This window comes from Lagopus leucura, unplaced genomic scaffold (genome assembly GCF_019238085.1).
Source record: "Lagopus leucura isolate 7727_CA_CO unplaced genomic scaffold, USGS_WTPT01 111-10_obj-0_obj, whole genome shotgun sequence".
Classification (NCBI taxonomy): Eukaryota; Metazoa; Chordata; class Aves; order Galliformes; family Phasianidae; genus Lagopus; species Lagopus leucura.
The window spans coordinates 45,406-62,228 of NW_024968987.1; the positions used below are offsets into that span (position 1 = coordinate 45,406).

At 46.5% G+C, this 16,823-nt stretch overlaps 1 protein-coding gene across 4 annotated transcripts in view; it reads right to left on the bottom strand.

The window, feature by feature from the left end:
* Positions 1-16,823, bottom strand: part of RPTOR (regulatory associated protein of MTOR complex 1) — a 118,624-nt gene that overhangs the window by 29,376 nt on the left and 72,425 nt on the right. For 2 of the 4 annotated variants that reach the window (XM_042894864.1, XM_042894863.1), the window contains exons 16-22: positions 16,078-16,269; positions 14,671-14,811; positions 12,481-12,598; positions 11,018-11,158; positions 10,405-10,563; positions 3,603-3,721; positions 3,183-3,251 (exon numbers count right to left, since the gene is read on the bottom strand). In XM_042894864.1, coding sequence (XP_042750798.1) covers positions 3,183-3,251; positions 3,603-3,721; positions 10,405-10,563; positions 11,018-11,158; positions 12,481-12,598; positions 14,671-14,811; positions 16,078-16,269 — 939 coding nt within the window. The remainder of the gene's footprint in view (positions 1-3,182; positions 3,252-3,602; positions 3,722-10,404; positions 10,564-11,017; positions 11,159-12,480; positions 12,599-14,670; positions 14,812-16,077; positions 16,270-16,823) is intronic. The other 2 variants (XM_042894866.1, XM_042894865.1) reach the window with 1 other exon arrangement.

Consider the following 16,823-nt stretch of genomic DNA (forward strand, 5'->3'; position numbering starts at 1 on the left):
AGGAAAGCAGAAGCAATTTAACAACTAGTCACAGACAATTATTCATTGCTAGTTCTAATTAGTCACAGAAGACTCAGTTTTCAGATTCTTGCAGTCAGATCTCTGTCACCTGAAACAGTTCCGGTCCCCTCGTGTCACAGCGGAGGGACAAGATGAGCCAGTGACAGTGTGCTGAAGGGGCACACTGAGGGGAACGTGGCAGCAGCCTTCCTTCTTCGTGGGGAAACAGCAGAGGAATTTCTTTTCTGCCAGAAGCAAGCTGCAGCTCAGTGACATGACAGCGTTTTGCTGGAGGCTGCGGCTGCCCGTTTCCCAGGGATTTGCTCCTCTGCCCGTCACAGCACCTCTTTCAGGAGGGGAAATGGTAATTCATAACTTTGCAAATTGACACCCAGTAGAGGAAAGAAAAAAAGAGTGTGCTGTCAGAATCGCTCGCTCCTGCATGGCAAAGCTGTACCAAGAGTGATGTCAGTGGAGGAATAGCTGCTGGGGCAATTCAGCCTCAAGGCTTCCATTAAAAACAGCTGGGTGAGGCAATCTGGGAGGGAAGCAAACTTTCCTTAATTAATTTTGATTTCAGAAAGTCTTAAAAGGCCAACGCTGCTTACCAGCTCCTGTTTGTTTGTTTGCTTTGGTACAAAAACCATGCTTGGGACTTTTAAAAGATCAGGCTGGGAATGAGATTGTATCACTCCAATCTGCATCATGAATATAAATCACAACTCAGCAGCAATCTGTGGGAGAACCAGCAATGTCTAATCAGCCCAGGAAATAAAACTGCACATTTCCAACCCAGGAAGCATGCACGTCTGTGCAACCTACTCACCAGCTGCTCAGAAAGACATCGCCCTATTTAAAGACCACTGGAGTTCTGTAGATAAAGAGCTGTACTCTTGGCTCCGTTGCACTGAGTAGAACTTGCCTCATTGCAAAACAAAAATAACTGCTCTACAAATGCAGACACAACCTGAACTCCTGCACAACCCCATCACACACAGCACTGCCCTGCTGTCACAGTGCTGCAGTGCTTACTGCTCACAGCCTCACGCTGCACCGGTGCTGCCTGCACAGCCCTCAGGGTGACTGATTTCCATGCCTGGTACAAAAGATGGTACAAAACATATTGGAAAATCATGAGGACTCAAAGCACAGAGCCTGGCAACGTTCTGCAGCTAAACAGTTCACCAAGAATGAAGATGTGGGTAACCAGTGGCCATTCCCAAATGTCAGTCCATGGCTACTTTGTTAAGCTCCTTCAGCTGAAAAACAGCAGACACACCAAAGCCACACAAATTGCAGCATTCTGTTCTGTGAACAGAGGAAACTTTCAGATGTCCAAGCTCCAAAATGAAGCCTTTCTCCCTGAATTCTGTATTAACCAGAAGAATAGGACTAAACCCCTGAACATCCAAGTGCTTTACTTAGTGTGAAACAGGGCTTTTTTTTAATCAAGGAAATCAACTTTTGTTTATATTCAGAAACCAAATGGGAACACAGCATCTGCATGTGCTGAACCTGGGAGGTGCAGGGACCCAGGCAGCTCCCAGCCACCTGCAGCCCAAGCTCCACGAGCACCAAGGAAAGGTTTCAGTGTACAGCTGACACAAGGTCATGGTTAATAATCTCCTTGATGTGACAGCAATTCCTACACAGATCCAGGCTCACGCCAGCAGAGGAGGATGGATTTGGGGCTGTAAACCCTGGCAGCACTGCTCACTGTGGGAGCACTGGCTGTGATGGGAACCTACGGTCCGAAGCCTCATCTTCCATTTTGGAGGGCTGCTAACAAGATTCCACAGGAGGAATCCATCTGAGAAGCTGGGCTGCTGTACTGGCAACAGCAAATGCACAGCATCACGAAGAGACAGCCACCATACATGCACCTGCCCAAAGCATTGGACAAAGTGCACGTTTAAATGCTGGCCTCATGCCACTTGTGGCTAACAGAAGAACAAATGTGGCTAAGAAGAACAAATAAGCTTCATTCACTGGAGCGACCCCAGATGGAAATCTTCATAAATGGGAATGCTTTTATTATTTCGAATACAAAACCATTTGAAGAGCCATTGCCTCAGAGAGCAGCTGTGTGAGAAGCAGAGCATGAGATGTGCGATATGCATCCACTTGAGCTTTTGGATTCCTTCCTGTGCAAAGAATTTAGGACCAGACTTCTCAGAACCAGCACCCAATTTATCAAACAGTCACAGCATTCCTACGCATATCACAGCACAATGATCAACATTCCTGCTGGCTAAGCAGAACCACAGCAGTGCTGGTAAAGACATCTGCAGGGCACAACTGCACCTTTATTAATATTTATACATTTCTTTCCACCAGCAAAGGAGTCATTCCTGAAAAAATAGGTAAGTCAGAAAAAGCAGATCCATTTCCTTTTATAGCCCTTTAAATCCCATAGTCAGACTAATGTTTCATTTTGCAAAGAGCCTTCCAACATTCAACACCAAAACAGCTTTGTGCAGCTCCAGCCGAGATGGAAATCTTTTCACTTTTCTTATTCACCTTCATTTGGAACCTTGTGCCTGACAGCAATTTGTTGTACAACAGAATCACCAGGGGAGGACTGACCTCACCACCCCCACTGTCAAAACCATTCCCTGTCCCCAAACACAGACATTGCCAACTCGCTGACATGTACGCTTAAAACAAAGGGAGGAATTTAAATAAGTAACTATTTTCTCAAGGGAAAATCAGATTGAAAAGCAAGAAATCTCTAAGGCGTAAAAATGGCAGTGCACAATGCTGGCATCTCTTACTGCAGAACTTCAGCTCAGAAGCCTCAACTGAAGATTTAGGGTTATTCATTAGCAATCGTCAGTAAGAGACGCCATCTCGCATTGGAATGGCTCATGGTCTGGATGCTACAGCAACTACAGGTGGAATCCAAGCACGGGGAAGGGCTGCAGTCAGAGCTCTGACATCGCTGCTGGGCGGGGGGAAGGCAGTTGGTGAGAAGATGTTCTGGGGTGGCCTGGTGCTTCGCCTCGGGAGGAGGTGAGGGTGCTGCTCCAGCTCCCCAAGCTGTCAATTCCCAACAGCAGTGATGGCAGCCTCCAGGGACATCTTGTCATCCTTGGAGGATGAGATGTGATGAGGATGGTGGTTAGGCGGGGAGGCCTGGCTGAGAGGTGAGTAGTGGCAGGGGTGTCTGCATGCTGACTCACATGTACTAGTTCACCTGGATTGGAGAGCCGTTGTGGCTTCAGTCTGCAGGCCAGTCCCACTTGCATAATCTAAATCGGTTTGCAAACGGATAATTTAATGAAGGATATCGAAGGTTTCTCCCAGGGACTGATCAGATAAGTACACTTGAAAACAAGACCTACTGTCTAAGGTCTGTACCTAATTTACAACCCCAGGCCCTCCCCCATTTATTTATTCTACGTCAGCAAGACTTCACGTGAGCATTCATCGTTTCGAAACACTACAAGCTCCTTCAGAAACAGAGTCAGACTGAACTAGGATTGCTTACCAGAGCCCCTCCAATGGCCCCGTGCAGCTCAGCCTACCTACCCTGTGCCTAAACATGAAGAAATCCAACACACAGAAGTCTGACGGACACACATGCACACAGAAGGGCATACCTTGTAGGCAATGCTGTTGAGAACTTTCATTGCCAAGTCGGAGACGTCGGGATAGGGATCAGCAGCTAGGTGAAGGAGCACTCTCCAAATCTGGGTATAAACACTGTTGAAACTCACACCTAAAATAACAAAAAAAATAAAAAGAACAACCAAAAAACAAATCACCAGAGCACACGACAACCCATCAACCCAAATTCTTTCATCTTAGGTGAGAAAATTCATTAGAACTCTGCTCATCACAATGACATCTAAGAAAACATCAAGAGATGAGCTCACAAACACCCTGTGCGGGCATTCTGCCTCTTCTCTGTCCTTCTTTGTGAACTCTGCAGGAGTTGGTAAAATGAGAGCAGTGTAAAGCAAAATAAAGAGTACTTGAATAAGCCTCAATCAAACTGCTGGTCTGCTGTGCCCCTGCAGCTACTGAACTGAAAAAGCCAAATGGAACAGCAGACAGAGCCTTTGGAGCTCCTGAGCTAAAACACTAAGTGTAGTAAGAATGTAGTTAGAGGCTTATATTTTGATGGTTACTTTTATAGCTGCTTTAAGGATTAATACTCCGCTTGACTGTTCAGGGCTTTTAAGTATTCTACAAGTTTACTAAGTGCTAAATTTTAAAGTGAAGCTGTAAGAACTGTACCTTGTGAAGCAGCGAGCCTAACTCAGCCTCTCCTGCTGACATTTGTGTCAATTCCTCAATTGCCAATTTGTTGGTTAATGAGAATATCTGCAGTTCGCTATTTCAGCAGGAGGGACTGACAGATTTGAGTACAAATCAAATTAATAAGCTTTGGTAACAACTGACATAACCCAGCAAACGTTTCATTTTGCTGTTTTTAGGTGAATCTTCAATATGTTATTCTTTCTCCTAACCCCCACCGAGTGTAATAGGTACAACACTGTCTTTTAGGAATTGAGCCATTTGGACAATATTAAAGCAGTTGTACTAATAAAAAAAGAAAGAAAAAAAAAGGAACAAAAATAGGGATTTCAGATGAGTCACAATCAATGGTAAATGACAGATCAAGCTGTTACTGCATTTCCTTCCGTGTTTCTGTAGGCATCTAAATATAAAGTGTTGTGAAGACAGGGCTCCTTGGTCAGCAAGCACCTTCACAGCTGAACCCGATGCTCAGGCCAAAATAAAACAGACACGGACAGTTTGGTTTTGAACTCAAGCTGAAGCAAGCAAGCAGTGTGCAGTTATAAACTTCAGCAGCACGCACAGTGCACTGCCATATGGCTGCCTGCACCAGACAATCGAATCCTCCTCTGCCAGAAAAACACCCCAGCGTGTGACAAACGTTCTGCAAAAAGCAAAGGCGATAATCTCACTCCATCCCTCCACCTGACCCGTAAAACAGAGGGTCTCTTACTTGGCTGATAACTTACTTGGCTGATAATGTGAAGGATTTCTCAGAGTTTCACATAGCAACCCCACTGATGAGTATTTATGACAGCACCACTCAGGCAGCGCTGCCCGTTTGCCATGGGTGACCCACACAGCAGGGTCCTACAGATGAGCCTAACCTTTCCAATGCAAGCAGGGCACAGGGTGATGATCCCAGAAAGAAAATACCACTGTCAAAGCACAGCACAGTCAAAGGGCATTGATCTGTTGTGTGTGGTTTACGCTGGCTGAGGGCATGGAACCAAGGAACACGCAAGGACAGCGTGTGTGGGTTCAGCAGAACTGACTTGGAACAGTGCAAATCCGACCTCAGGTTTTGGCTGTGGTCACAGCTGGCAAAAGTCATCATCTTTTTCACAATTTCTTTATCCGTGTTTGAAAATGTCAGCACACAATAAGCTCCCTGTGCAGAAGAGGAATGGGTCTCCCAGGCAGAAAAAGCAGCGACGTAACACTGTCTGTCCTTTCGGGCTTCGGACCATTTGGGTCTCACTTCTGCAACCCACACGTTCACTCTGGAAGCTGATGTTAGCAGGAAAAGCAAAGCTGGAGGCACACAGAGCTATGGGCTATGGGAGGACAGCAGCCCCAGCCGAAGAGCCAGGCAGTGCCACGTCAGCTGAGCTCAGCATCCCGACCCTGTGCATGCTGTGCCAGAAGCTACGCAAGGAGCGGTGGGGATCTGAATGGTGTGGACCCTTTTAGAGCCCTTGAAAGGCAGTAAAAGGAAAGAGGGAGAAAAGAAAAGCGAGGAGGTGCTCATCAGTTTCTCTGATAACCACCTCAGTCATGACGCAGTCATGAAGGAGGAAAAAGCCAATAACATTTTTTATACATCTGAGCGTCATGAAAAACAAATTTAAAACAGATCTGCGCCAGTGCAATTCCTCATTCGCTCCGCAGCCTTTGAAAAGAACAGAGGGAATTTCTACAAAGGCTCAGCACCGGGGCTGAAGGACTGCTGCTTTCTGCCCCCCCTCCCGTTAATGCTGTTCTGTGCACTGATTCAGCCCGGTGACACATCCGACACAGCTCCTGCAGGAACCCAAAATGTGGACTCACTGGGATAAAGGGAGGCAGCAGAGGCGGCAGCAGGAGCAGCAGCTTGATTTCATGTACTGCACTGAAACGAGGAAAATATCCACGAGATGCAAACAAAGGGCCGTGCAAGGGGGACGGGGGTGTTAATTTAAGCAGACAGCTCTGTAATTAGTCAGACTGATTCAAAGCCAGTTAAATGGACCTTGCAGTATAGATTTACAAAATGATTTCTCTCAGCTAAGAACGTCAAAAATAAATTGCCTTTCTTCACTGATGCCTTTGATTTTGTTTGCATGCACGTAGCTCCCAGCTCGGTGTGACAGCCAGCATCACATCACTGCCCCAAGGAAGGGACCTGGCTGAGGTCACCGAGCACACAAAGCTCAGGACCACGTTGTACCAACGTTTCTATTTACCCCTTCTGTTTCACCAAACTGTGATGGCGTCTCTTTCTAACCCCCTTTAAAAATCACTGCAGTGATTGCAAGCCCTGATCTCTGGAAGATGCAGTGCCCACCCAGCACAGCAGCAAAAGCTGACCTATGGCACACGTGTCGTGTGCCTCGGACTGGAGGCAGCTCTGCTCCCCTATGTTCCATCTGCAGGGAAAAGCACATCTGAGATTGGTGTGGTGAAAGCGTGTAGCTGGAATACTTCACACCGAGCAGCACCTGAGGGCTCAGCTATCTGGTTCCCATCAATGCTGATCCCGATGCTTTGTAAGGCAGCATCCCATATGCTTCTCCTCTTCCCAGAGTGACACTGTAGGTCCTGCGGGAGCTCCTCCAATGGAGAAAACATCAGAAATTCGGATAGCTTTCTGTACTCTACCTCGACAACCACAGCAGCTCACTCCCCAGAGGAACAGCAAATTGATTTTTTGTGCACAGCGCTGACAGCCTGCAAGCTGCCACAGCCAGCCCACGCCACTGCTCCCTGCCTGTGCCCAGAGAGGGTGTGCGAGGCCAGGGCAAACACCGGCACATCATGGCACAGCCACAGAGCCAACCAAGCTGCTCTGCTGCCCACCGTCACACACTGGGATTTCTCTCCCATCCTGGTTCCCTACTGCCTCAGCAATGCCATGCAGGGCAGCTGCTGCCTCATGCAGGGCTGTGCAGCAGTGCCCAGGCCTTGCCCTGGTTCCACCATGCTGCTTCCACAGTGCAGGACAAAGAGGACGAGCTGAAGGGCAACCTCTGCAACAAGCGTCCGTTTCCAAAGCCCACTCAGATCCCTGTATTTTGCCATTTTGTGAAGTTTTACTTACAAATAGCACTGCTTAGCCAATTATTTCTCATGGCACTGAATTCAAATATAGTGCCTAGTGAGAGAGGAGGCTCTACCTGTCCCAGCAGCCTCCTCTCTGTAGCTCACTGCCCACCTACACCTCTTGCCTTCGTCATCCTCACTGCAGTCACCTCCTGCTGCGGGTGTTACTTCAAGGCAGCTCTTCAGAGAGGCTCCTGTGACCCAGCAAACAGCTTCCTGCCCCCAGCTCTCCTGCTGAAGCAGAGAAACGCTCCCCTGCATTCACTGCTCCAAGGCTTCCTCCTCTTCCTTTGATCATTCCTTAATATAATCTTTCCAATGATGCTCTCCATAAGACAAAGACTTTTAATCATACAATTTAAATATGAATAATCACCTTCAAGGTATGCAAAGCCCTCATCTCAATACCTTTTCCCATCTTAAAACTAAGCAAAACTAAAAAAAAAAAATTCAGAATGCAAAGATTAATGACTTGTCTTATGGAAAAAGAAGCAAGGCTCAGCTTCCCATCCAAACTGGTGTTTGCACGTTGTATGTTAACTAACCAAACCTGGATGCTGCCAGCTCACCCAAACGAGGGCCAGAAAGCAATCTTCTGGTAGCCCAAGGTTGCCTGGGCAAGGACTGGTCTGCCAGAAAACAGCACACCCAGAGACAAAGATATCTGCTGCCTTTTCTGGTCATGTTTTGCTGGTAGTTTGCGAGGAAGCTGTTTGTAAAATGGCAGGAGAAAGTGCACAGAGGTTTTCTTTGGGTTTGTGGGAAGAATTATATGATGCCACAGTGTCAATGAAGTGGATAGGCTGATCCAGGAAATTCCTTCTAGACACATTCCTAAAACCACAGGAGGGGAAGAAAGCCCCGAGCATCAGTGAATCAACGTAGGGAATGCAGAGCACTGAATGCAGAATAAAACTGTGGTTGACATTTGCTCCTTTTTCTACTACAGACTGGATTTCTGCTTTGGTTTGATTCTACCCATGTGCCCAAAGCATCCCTTTTTCTGCTCTCTCTGTCCCAAGAACTTGGGGCACAGACATTACTGCAGAGGCAAATCACAGTTAATTCTGCCAGGAGATACAGAGCAGAGCAAAACATTCCTTCCTTCAGGGCAGGTCCATCATCCAGTGACAACTCTGAGCTACAGCAGGATTCCACTCTCTTCTAGAACTTAAAGAGCTTCACCCCAAGGCAGATGGGCACTTCTGGAATGTTACAGGCTAGCTGCAGCTGCTACTTGCAAGTGACAAATACCCACAGCAGTGTTAATCTGAGTCTGGGCTGGCTGCACAGCAGCACCAAGGGTGGCTGGAGCTGATGGGGTTTTGAAAACTCCTTCCTTGGGGACCAGAAGAGAGCGGGCTGAGAGATGGTGCTTCTTCAGTAGGAATGTAAAAAGCCTGGCTTTCGGGAAGCAAACGCTGAAGGTAATGGGATTCTCTGTGAGTTATGAATTTTAAACACTTCTATAAGCTCTCTCGTTTCCAGCTGGCTATGAGCTCTTCTGATTAAACAGGAATGAGACAGGCTTCAGAGAACTGCTCTTGTTGTTTCTTTAGGTTTCCCTGATGCACCTCCAGCTGATCTCTAGAGCTTCCAGCACATTTGGAAAAAAAAAGCCTTGTGAGACTTGCAGAAGGCATCCAGCAGACACCACTTAGCACCAGAGGAACTGAGGAAAACTAGCTTCTCGAGCTGAAGAGAAAGAGAAATTTCCTAACATTTCTGCCACACTTTCAGAAAATACAGTTTCACTGCCTACAACCAAAAGCAAACGAATCAATCAAGTTTCTAAGGAACAAATGACTTTAAACTGCCACAGGGGCTTAAGGTCTCACAAATCCCAATCCCAGAATCTTTCACTTCAGAAAGTCAAACCATCATCACTTTTACCAGCAAATGTAGGGAGCAAAGTGCTTCTTCAGCCAAGACAAGCCCAGCATCAAGGGGGAATCCAGACTTACACCTCTCTTTCTGCACTGGTTTTTGAAGGCTGGAAAAACGTGGCACATGGATATCTCACAAAGCTGACACATAGATTTGCAGACTTCCCCCAACACTTCTCAGCCATGTGCTGCCTCCTGTGCTCCCTGGATGGAGACTCTTGCAGAAGTTAAGCCCTTCTGCACGCTGGCTGTGTTACCATCCCAAAATGGTTCAGATTGGAAAGCCACAGCCAGTTTAAAGCAGTGCTACTGTAGCACTCAAACACGACTGGGAGCACTATTAGAAATAACAACTGAGTGGAAGTAGTCCAACACAAAAACACCAGTTGTGTGTCACAAAAGAAATGCAAATCAGCCATTACATGCAAATCAGCCACGCACTGCATAAGTGCAGCTAAAAACTCCCTTCTTTATGTGCCACAGCACTTCATTCTGCAGAAAGATGTATGTTACCCACAAAGCCAGATGCCCAGAAAAAGGATTGTTGAGCAGTGTTGAGAAGTTTGGTGCAGTTCCTGCTGTTGGAGCTGCTTGTTCAAGAGGAAATGATGGAGAAGGGACTGGAGGCAGTGGGATCAGTCAGAGTTTTTGTGCAAAAACAAGTTATGTGAAGCTATCAGTCTCTGTTTTTGAGACTCAGCCTAGGATTTCTTCTTTTTTATGTCCTGTTTTAACAACGTGCATATGAATGTGCAAGGAAAATTAGTTAGGTGAGGCTTTCTTGTATGAATAACACAACAAAATGGCTGTGCTGTGCAGAAATACAACCCACATGAAAAATAATCGGGGGAAGTTACTGCCAGACAGCCCAGCTGCTGCATCCATGGGATGGAGAGTCTTTGTTTTGATTATCTAGGCAACTAAACCATGGTGGACATAAAATCCCCTCATGTGTGACATTTTTGTGCTCATATTCCTAGGAGGATTGCTGTCTGCCACAGCGAGAAGCCAAAGCTTCAGAGCAGGAGGGGCTCTGCTCTGCATATAGCCTAACCAGACGCAAGAACAGCTTGCTGCTATGAGATCTCTAGCTGGAGTTCTAGCAGGAGCTAAGATCCAAACCTTCCCTAAAACCTGGTGTGAACATACAGAGAAAGGTGACACCAAAGGAAGGGGGAGAGCCTTTACTCACCTATGAGTGAATTCAGAGAGGAGTAAGAGCTGACTCGTCTCATCTTGTCAATGGTTTCAAACGACAGGATGTACTCTTCGTTCTCAGGGCTGCCCAAGGTGCTGCTGGCGCTGCTGCTGGTGCTGAGATTCCCAGGAGAAAACGCAACAGAGCTTCCAGCTGCCAAAAGGAAGGCAGGCAGCTGCTGAAACAGGGACTCGAGGAGAGCAATTTTCACCCGGGTGTAACAGTGCTTTTCCAAATCCCACAACGGTCAGTGAAGGTGTGGGCAAATCCACAAAGTCCCCTTTTAAAAACGGAATGCTTAAATACAGAGCAAGCATCAAAGAGTCATAAACGATTCTGACAGTGAAAAATCTGTGTATGGCAGGAAACTGAAAGGCACCATCTTGATCCCTGAACGCTTCAAAAAAAAAAAATATCAATATTAATGACCAATAAATTGAAATTAATTAGCAGAGGGCTCCTCACCTAATCCTTTGGAGCTGGCAGCTGGATAATCGAGGCACAAAAGTTAGTTTCACACCGCGCATTGGTTCGCACACGGCGGCTTGCAAGAGGGTGCGAAAAAAGAGCTGGTATAGAAAAATGACAGGATTTTTTAATCTCTTACATTCTTCATTCAGACTGAGGTTCTGCAGGGACTTGTTCAGGTTCCTGGCTGTGGTAACTGCTCGGATGTTCCCATAGGAGCTGACAGAGCGCAGCCGAGGTGTGCACGGACCGTCCCTCACTGGTGTCAAACTCCCACCCTCTGCAGATGCAAAATGTAGCCATTAGAGACATGACCAAAGAGACCACAGCCTGTGGGTGGATTCCCAGCAAAGGCAGAGCTCAGACATCACCAACACAGAATTCACCCATTAGCATGAACAGAACGAGGTACACAGGATCCTCCCTGAACGCACCCAGCACAGAGCACGTTCTGCTCTTGTTCAGGCTGTGACTTCATTCCATCCAATAAATTCAGGTGAGCTGAGCCTTGCCAGTGCCTGCAGGCTGCCCAGAGACACAACGGCTCTTCCCTCCAGGTTGATGCTGGGCCACTGCCCAGACACTGTGCTAGGACACACTGCTACAGCAGACACCATTTAGTAGATGGCATTTGCAGGCTTCCGTCTGCTCCTGCTCATTAAAGCTCTGGATTCTTTTCTTTTTGTTGTTACAAAGGCTTATGAAATATCAGCTTCCTGACCAAATTTCAGGCCTAGTTACAACCTGTATTTCACCCAAACTATAATTTCCCATTTTTTTTTCCATTTTCATTCCTGAATACACACACAATGTCACAACTGCACAGAATAGCTGTTTTATTCCAAAGCAGAGGTGGCTGCATTATGGTGCTGGGGCAACACTTGCAGTACATCCTACTTATAGAGTACTTTAGGATCATTTTGGATAAGGAGAAGCACTTACATAAATGGTAAATAATGCTTATTTCCTGCAGCAAAGACAAATGTGGAACTTATTTTCTAATATGATTAATTTATTCAGACAATGCGGAGATTAAACGACTTGTTGCAGAGACAACACATGCTATTGCCTCCAGGCTTCTGTTGCAACAGTCCCATTAGCTCTGATTATTTCAAATGTACTTAATATCTAAGGAAAATCAGAGGTCAGCAACAACTTCACTTGGGCTTTTCATTCCCCACGTAAAGCAACACTCAAAAAAAGGACGACAGGCACAAAGCCTACAGTAGAAAGGGGTTCATTGAGTTCTTTGTTCTGTTGTGAGGTTTCCTATCAGCCTCTTTAGGTCAACGCAAAACTGAAGGCTCAGATATAATTTCAGAATAAGAAGTCTGGTAAGCCTGTGTTCCCTTTGACAAATATACTTCAGTTTTGATCTGAAGGGAGTCCCTTTGCATTTGGCTGGGTGTTCAATCTCCACAAGTGAGATGGAGACTCAGCTGAGGATGCATTTCTCCAGGACAAACCGACCTGCCACGTCCCTCAGCTTTGTAGCAATGCTGTTGTTCAACAAATCACCACCAGCAAGAATTTCACTGTCTTAAGCAAAGCCCTCAAATAACACCCTCCAGTGCTGTCTGCCATAAGACACAGAGCACAAACCTGGGGCAGCTGGAGAAGGGAGAGGGTAATTCTTCTCTTCTTCCATGAACTGCAAGGCGACAGTGCAGAAATTGCTCTCATACTGAACCACCAGGTGACTTAAAGCCACCACCAGCTCCTATGGAAAGAGCAGAGTGAAAAAAGGTATTTCACTGTTGTATAGGTCAGAAACAGTGAACAAAAGGAAAAGGCAGAACCATATGCCCATTATTACTGATATGACTGGGCAACCATCCAGACTAGCAACAAGAAGAAATAAAAATGTAGGAACACTCATTAGCAATAAGCAAATTGTCTCATGAGCTGCTTTGGCTTCCTGTGGATCTGCTTCACACATACCCACATCCTCTGCTACCACAGCAAGAAACAAAGTCAGAACTTCTCCAAGAGGGTAAACACCAGCGAGACGGAGCACATTGCCTTCTCCCAAGATGCAGAGAAGTTCATGAAGAGAGGCACAGGAACACACAGGTTCTTTGCCTGCAAGATGCCTCAACAGGGGAGGTATGCAGTGTGCTTCAGCCCCCAGACTGCCCAAGAGCCAAGGGGCATTTCTCCAAACAGACACTGCTGCAGTGGGCAGGAGGCTGTGGGTCTGCTGCCCTACGTACACTTTCCCTTGTGCAGTGGAAAGAACAAAACTCCACTTGACCTTCCAAACACAAGAGATGAGCCGACGATGAAGATGATGGCAATTTAGCAAGTTACCTCTATTCCGAGTTAACGTGGCTGGGAATGGCCTTCTATTCTGCAAGGACTTTCTATTTTTATTTTTTATTCTTAAATTATGGAGACTCAGGTCCCCGTGAAACCAACCCTTTGACAAAATTAACACCCATCTGTCACCAAGTGGAGACGAGGACACTTTTTATGGTTGGCTGGGAGAAGCATTGATTTCCCCTTTGCTTCACAAAGGGGATGATCTGAAAAAAGGCAAAATGCTCCATTTCAAAATTAATTCTTCACAACAAGTCTTTTCTACCTGAACAGTCTGCCACTGCTCTCTGATTCTGCCTGATTATTGTCAAGCTGATGCTGACTCCCAGAAAGCACTGAATTAACGCCCAGCTCCCGTGCATGCGAGCAGCAGTGAGCTGCCATGGGTGCACTCAGCCTGCAGTGGCACAGCATGACCCCATCCCTGTGCCACACAAACAAGGAGCCAAGCTTTCGCCCCACAGCCTGTCCTACATTTGCTCTGAGCAGAAGGAAACAGCATTTGACATGTGGACCTTGGGGACACGGCTCAGCTCTCCGCCTCGGAGCTCTGCCCTGCCCTCCACATCAGCAGCCAATGTGAGGAGCACGCTGCACACCCACAAAGGACAGCCCAGCCAATTCACAGCCAATTCATTCCCAGAGGTGCAGCTTAGGAGCTCTGAATTACAGGGACCGGGAAGGAGGAGGTGGTGAAGTTCAGACCCACAGATAGGCAGCATTTGCTGGGCATGTGGAAATAGCAAAAAGGAGAGGTGGAGAACCGGCATTTCTTGCTGTTCTCTGTTCAGAGGACAAATCTCCAAAATGGAGATTTATGAATCTCAAAGAGCATACAGTGGGACACGCAGTTCTCTCTTAAGTTAAATTGATAAATGCTAGAACAAGACAGCAAAAATTAATCCTCTCAATGCTGGTGACAACTTGTCAGGGTATCGATGTTCCAGTTAAGCAGACACAAGCGTTAGGACACCTCAGTGCATCCCATCAAGAACAACTGAAAACATCAAAAAGTATTTAACGTGCTATTGTTGTACAATGGAGCATCAGAAAATAATACTCCAGAACCTGAAGAATTACTCTGAACCAATCTGTCATCCTTCCTTATGGCTTCCAAAAGCAACAAGATCTGTTTGTGAGCTCTCATTTTCTCTCACAGCCCTCTTACTTCCCTCTCTTCCTCCCCTAGGACCACTGCATTCTCCATGTTTCCAGCAACAGATTATGATTTCACTGAGACCGTGTAACGTGAAAATTTTCAATCAAAACAGGAATCAACAGAAGTGCATTAACAGACAAGTCCTTTAGCGATACCGCTCTCCTTCCTTACCTCCATCGCTGCATTCTCTTAAAATTAAAAACACCAAAATAAAAATCAGCAACAAGTCTATGAAAGAATGCATTCTGTTCAGCGTAGCACAGAGCTTGGCAGCACAGCTCCACCAAACTCCTGCAGAGCAGCCCTGCCCGTACCTTCCGAACCATGGGGCTCCCATCGTTGATGAGCTGGGCCAGCATCATGGCCACGTTGTGGTCGATGGTGGTGGAGTGGTCGGTCCGTTCTGCCGAGTTGCCCACAAATGTTCCCAGGGCAAAGACGGCAGCGCAGCGAACCTGGGAGAGGGAAACAGTCCTCATTATTTTCTTCTCTGCTCCAGCCCTGAGGTTTGCCACTGGGAGCTCTTATCCCCACAAATGGTGTCTCTGGAAACCTGGGCTGCTGTGTCAAGTAAATAGTGAGGGCTGAATGGAAGCCCACAGAGACTAAGAACCAAACCAGGTTCATCAAAGCGCTGAGTTATAAGTATTCACAGATGAAGGAGTACATTTAATTTCCCAGAATACTCAGTGACCTTCCCATGGGTGATTTTGCCAGTTGACACTGCCTAGAATATTAATTAATAGGAATAAGGCATACAGGGATGGCATGTGAATCTCTTTAACAAAGCGCTCAACTCCAGCCTTCAGTTAAGGGCACGCAGAAAGGTAACGAGTTGGGAAAAAGAAAGTGACAGCAACTGCAATCAAGGTAGATTTTGCCAGATTACACAAAGAACAGAGGGATCAGATGGCTTGGTAAACTTACAGCCTGCCTTGGCTACAGAGAGCAAAAACTGGGGATACAGTATAATCAGCAAGTGCAGGATGTGCTTTGTAGCGCAGAAACGATCACCCTGGCTTCTCAAACAGAGGTGCAGATGTGTCATAAAGACAGGTCAACCCGACCACTGCACAAATATGGATTACAGAATGTGGGAAAGATGAGGCAAGAGAAAGGAGGTAGAAGGTACAGGAGAGAAAGACTGGATGTAAAAGGGAAGCTAATCTTTAATCACTGCAAGTCAGCAGTGGTGTTTATCTCCAGGCTTACTTCTCCCACACACCACGTAATCCCACCAGGGTCTGACAGGCTCTGTCAATCACAGCCACACTCTGCACAAGAATCTCTGCTCTCTGGGAAATTCGGTCACGAGAGTAAAACACATTCAGTTAAAGATGTACTTCCACACATACCAGGAGAAGAACAGTTTTCATATTCAGATAAAAAAGATGAGAGGGTTTTCTGAAACACTGAGTTTTCGGACCACTTGTTTTAAAAAGCCTCTGATATGCAAGGAAGTAAAAAAGGGGGTGCCTCCTCCTGCCAGCTCCAAGATTCTGACACTTGGGCTGCATGAACAGCCCCTACATTTCCTCAGTTGCTTCTCTCACAGGACTGGTGTGATTTGAACCACCTTGAAGGAAGAGCAATAAGATGTTTCTCTGAACCAGACGCAATCCTAAAGCCCTTGAAGGCACTGTTTCTGTAAGCATTCCTGCAGCCTGCTTCCGCAATTCTGACCATTCGGTTGGTGTTTATTTAAACAGTTGGATTCTTACCTCTGGGATTGGATCAGAGAGGAGGCTGTAGAGCTTTTCGTGAGCGCTGTCTCTCACTCCACACCACCTGGCTGAGTCAAAGTTCTGCCAAATACGCCCTAAACAAATGGCCACCCACTGACGCAGGAGAGGATGCGGATCGTTCAGCTGTTCCAGGCAAATAGCAATCAGGTTTCCTTGAAGGCAGGCTTCCTAAAACACAAATCAATGCCATTTATTTTGGTTGACAGCTTCCCACCTCATCATCAAAAAAGAAGAAGTAGACCAGAAACCAAGAGAAAATAATTATCCTTTGGTTATGTATTGATTCGGTTGCAAAACACCATTTGGAAGCAGCACAAGGGCAAGGTCAACTACATGCTGCACTAGCTAAATAGTTCAGCACTACAAATACTTCCTGAAATGCAGAAAGTTTTTCTCCTCATTAGAAGTACTCCTTTGTACCTGTCAGAGCCCTAAGGTTTATGGCTCCTTCTGTATATCCTTCCCAAGAATTGTATCACAGCCATCACATTCTCACTTGACAGAACTAGGTGCTATTTCTCTACATCAGTGCACTGCCTGGAGGGCAGCTGGTGTGTCCTTAACCTCTTCTTCCAGAAGCCACATCTACATTGTGTGTTTGTTACACCTCCAGGCCAATTCTTCTTTTACTCCACCAAAAAAAACTCAAAAAAAACCCCAACCCTAATGTAAAGCTATCTTCTATTCCAGTTCTCCAGCTCAGGGTTGTGCACTAATGCGAG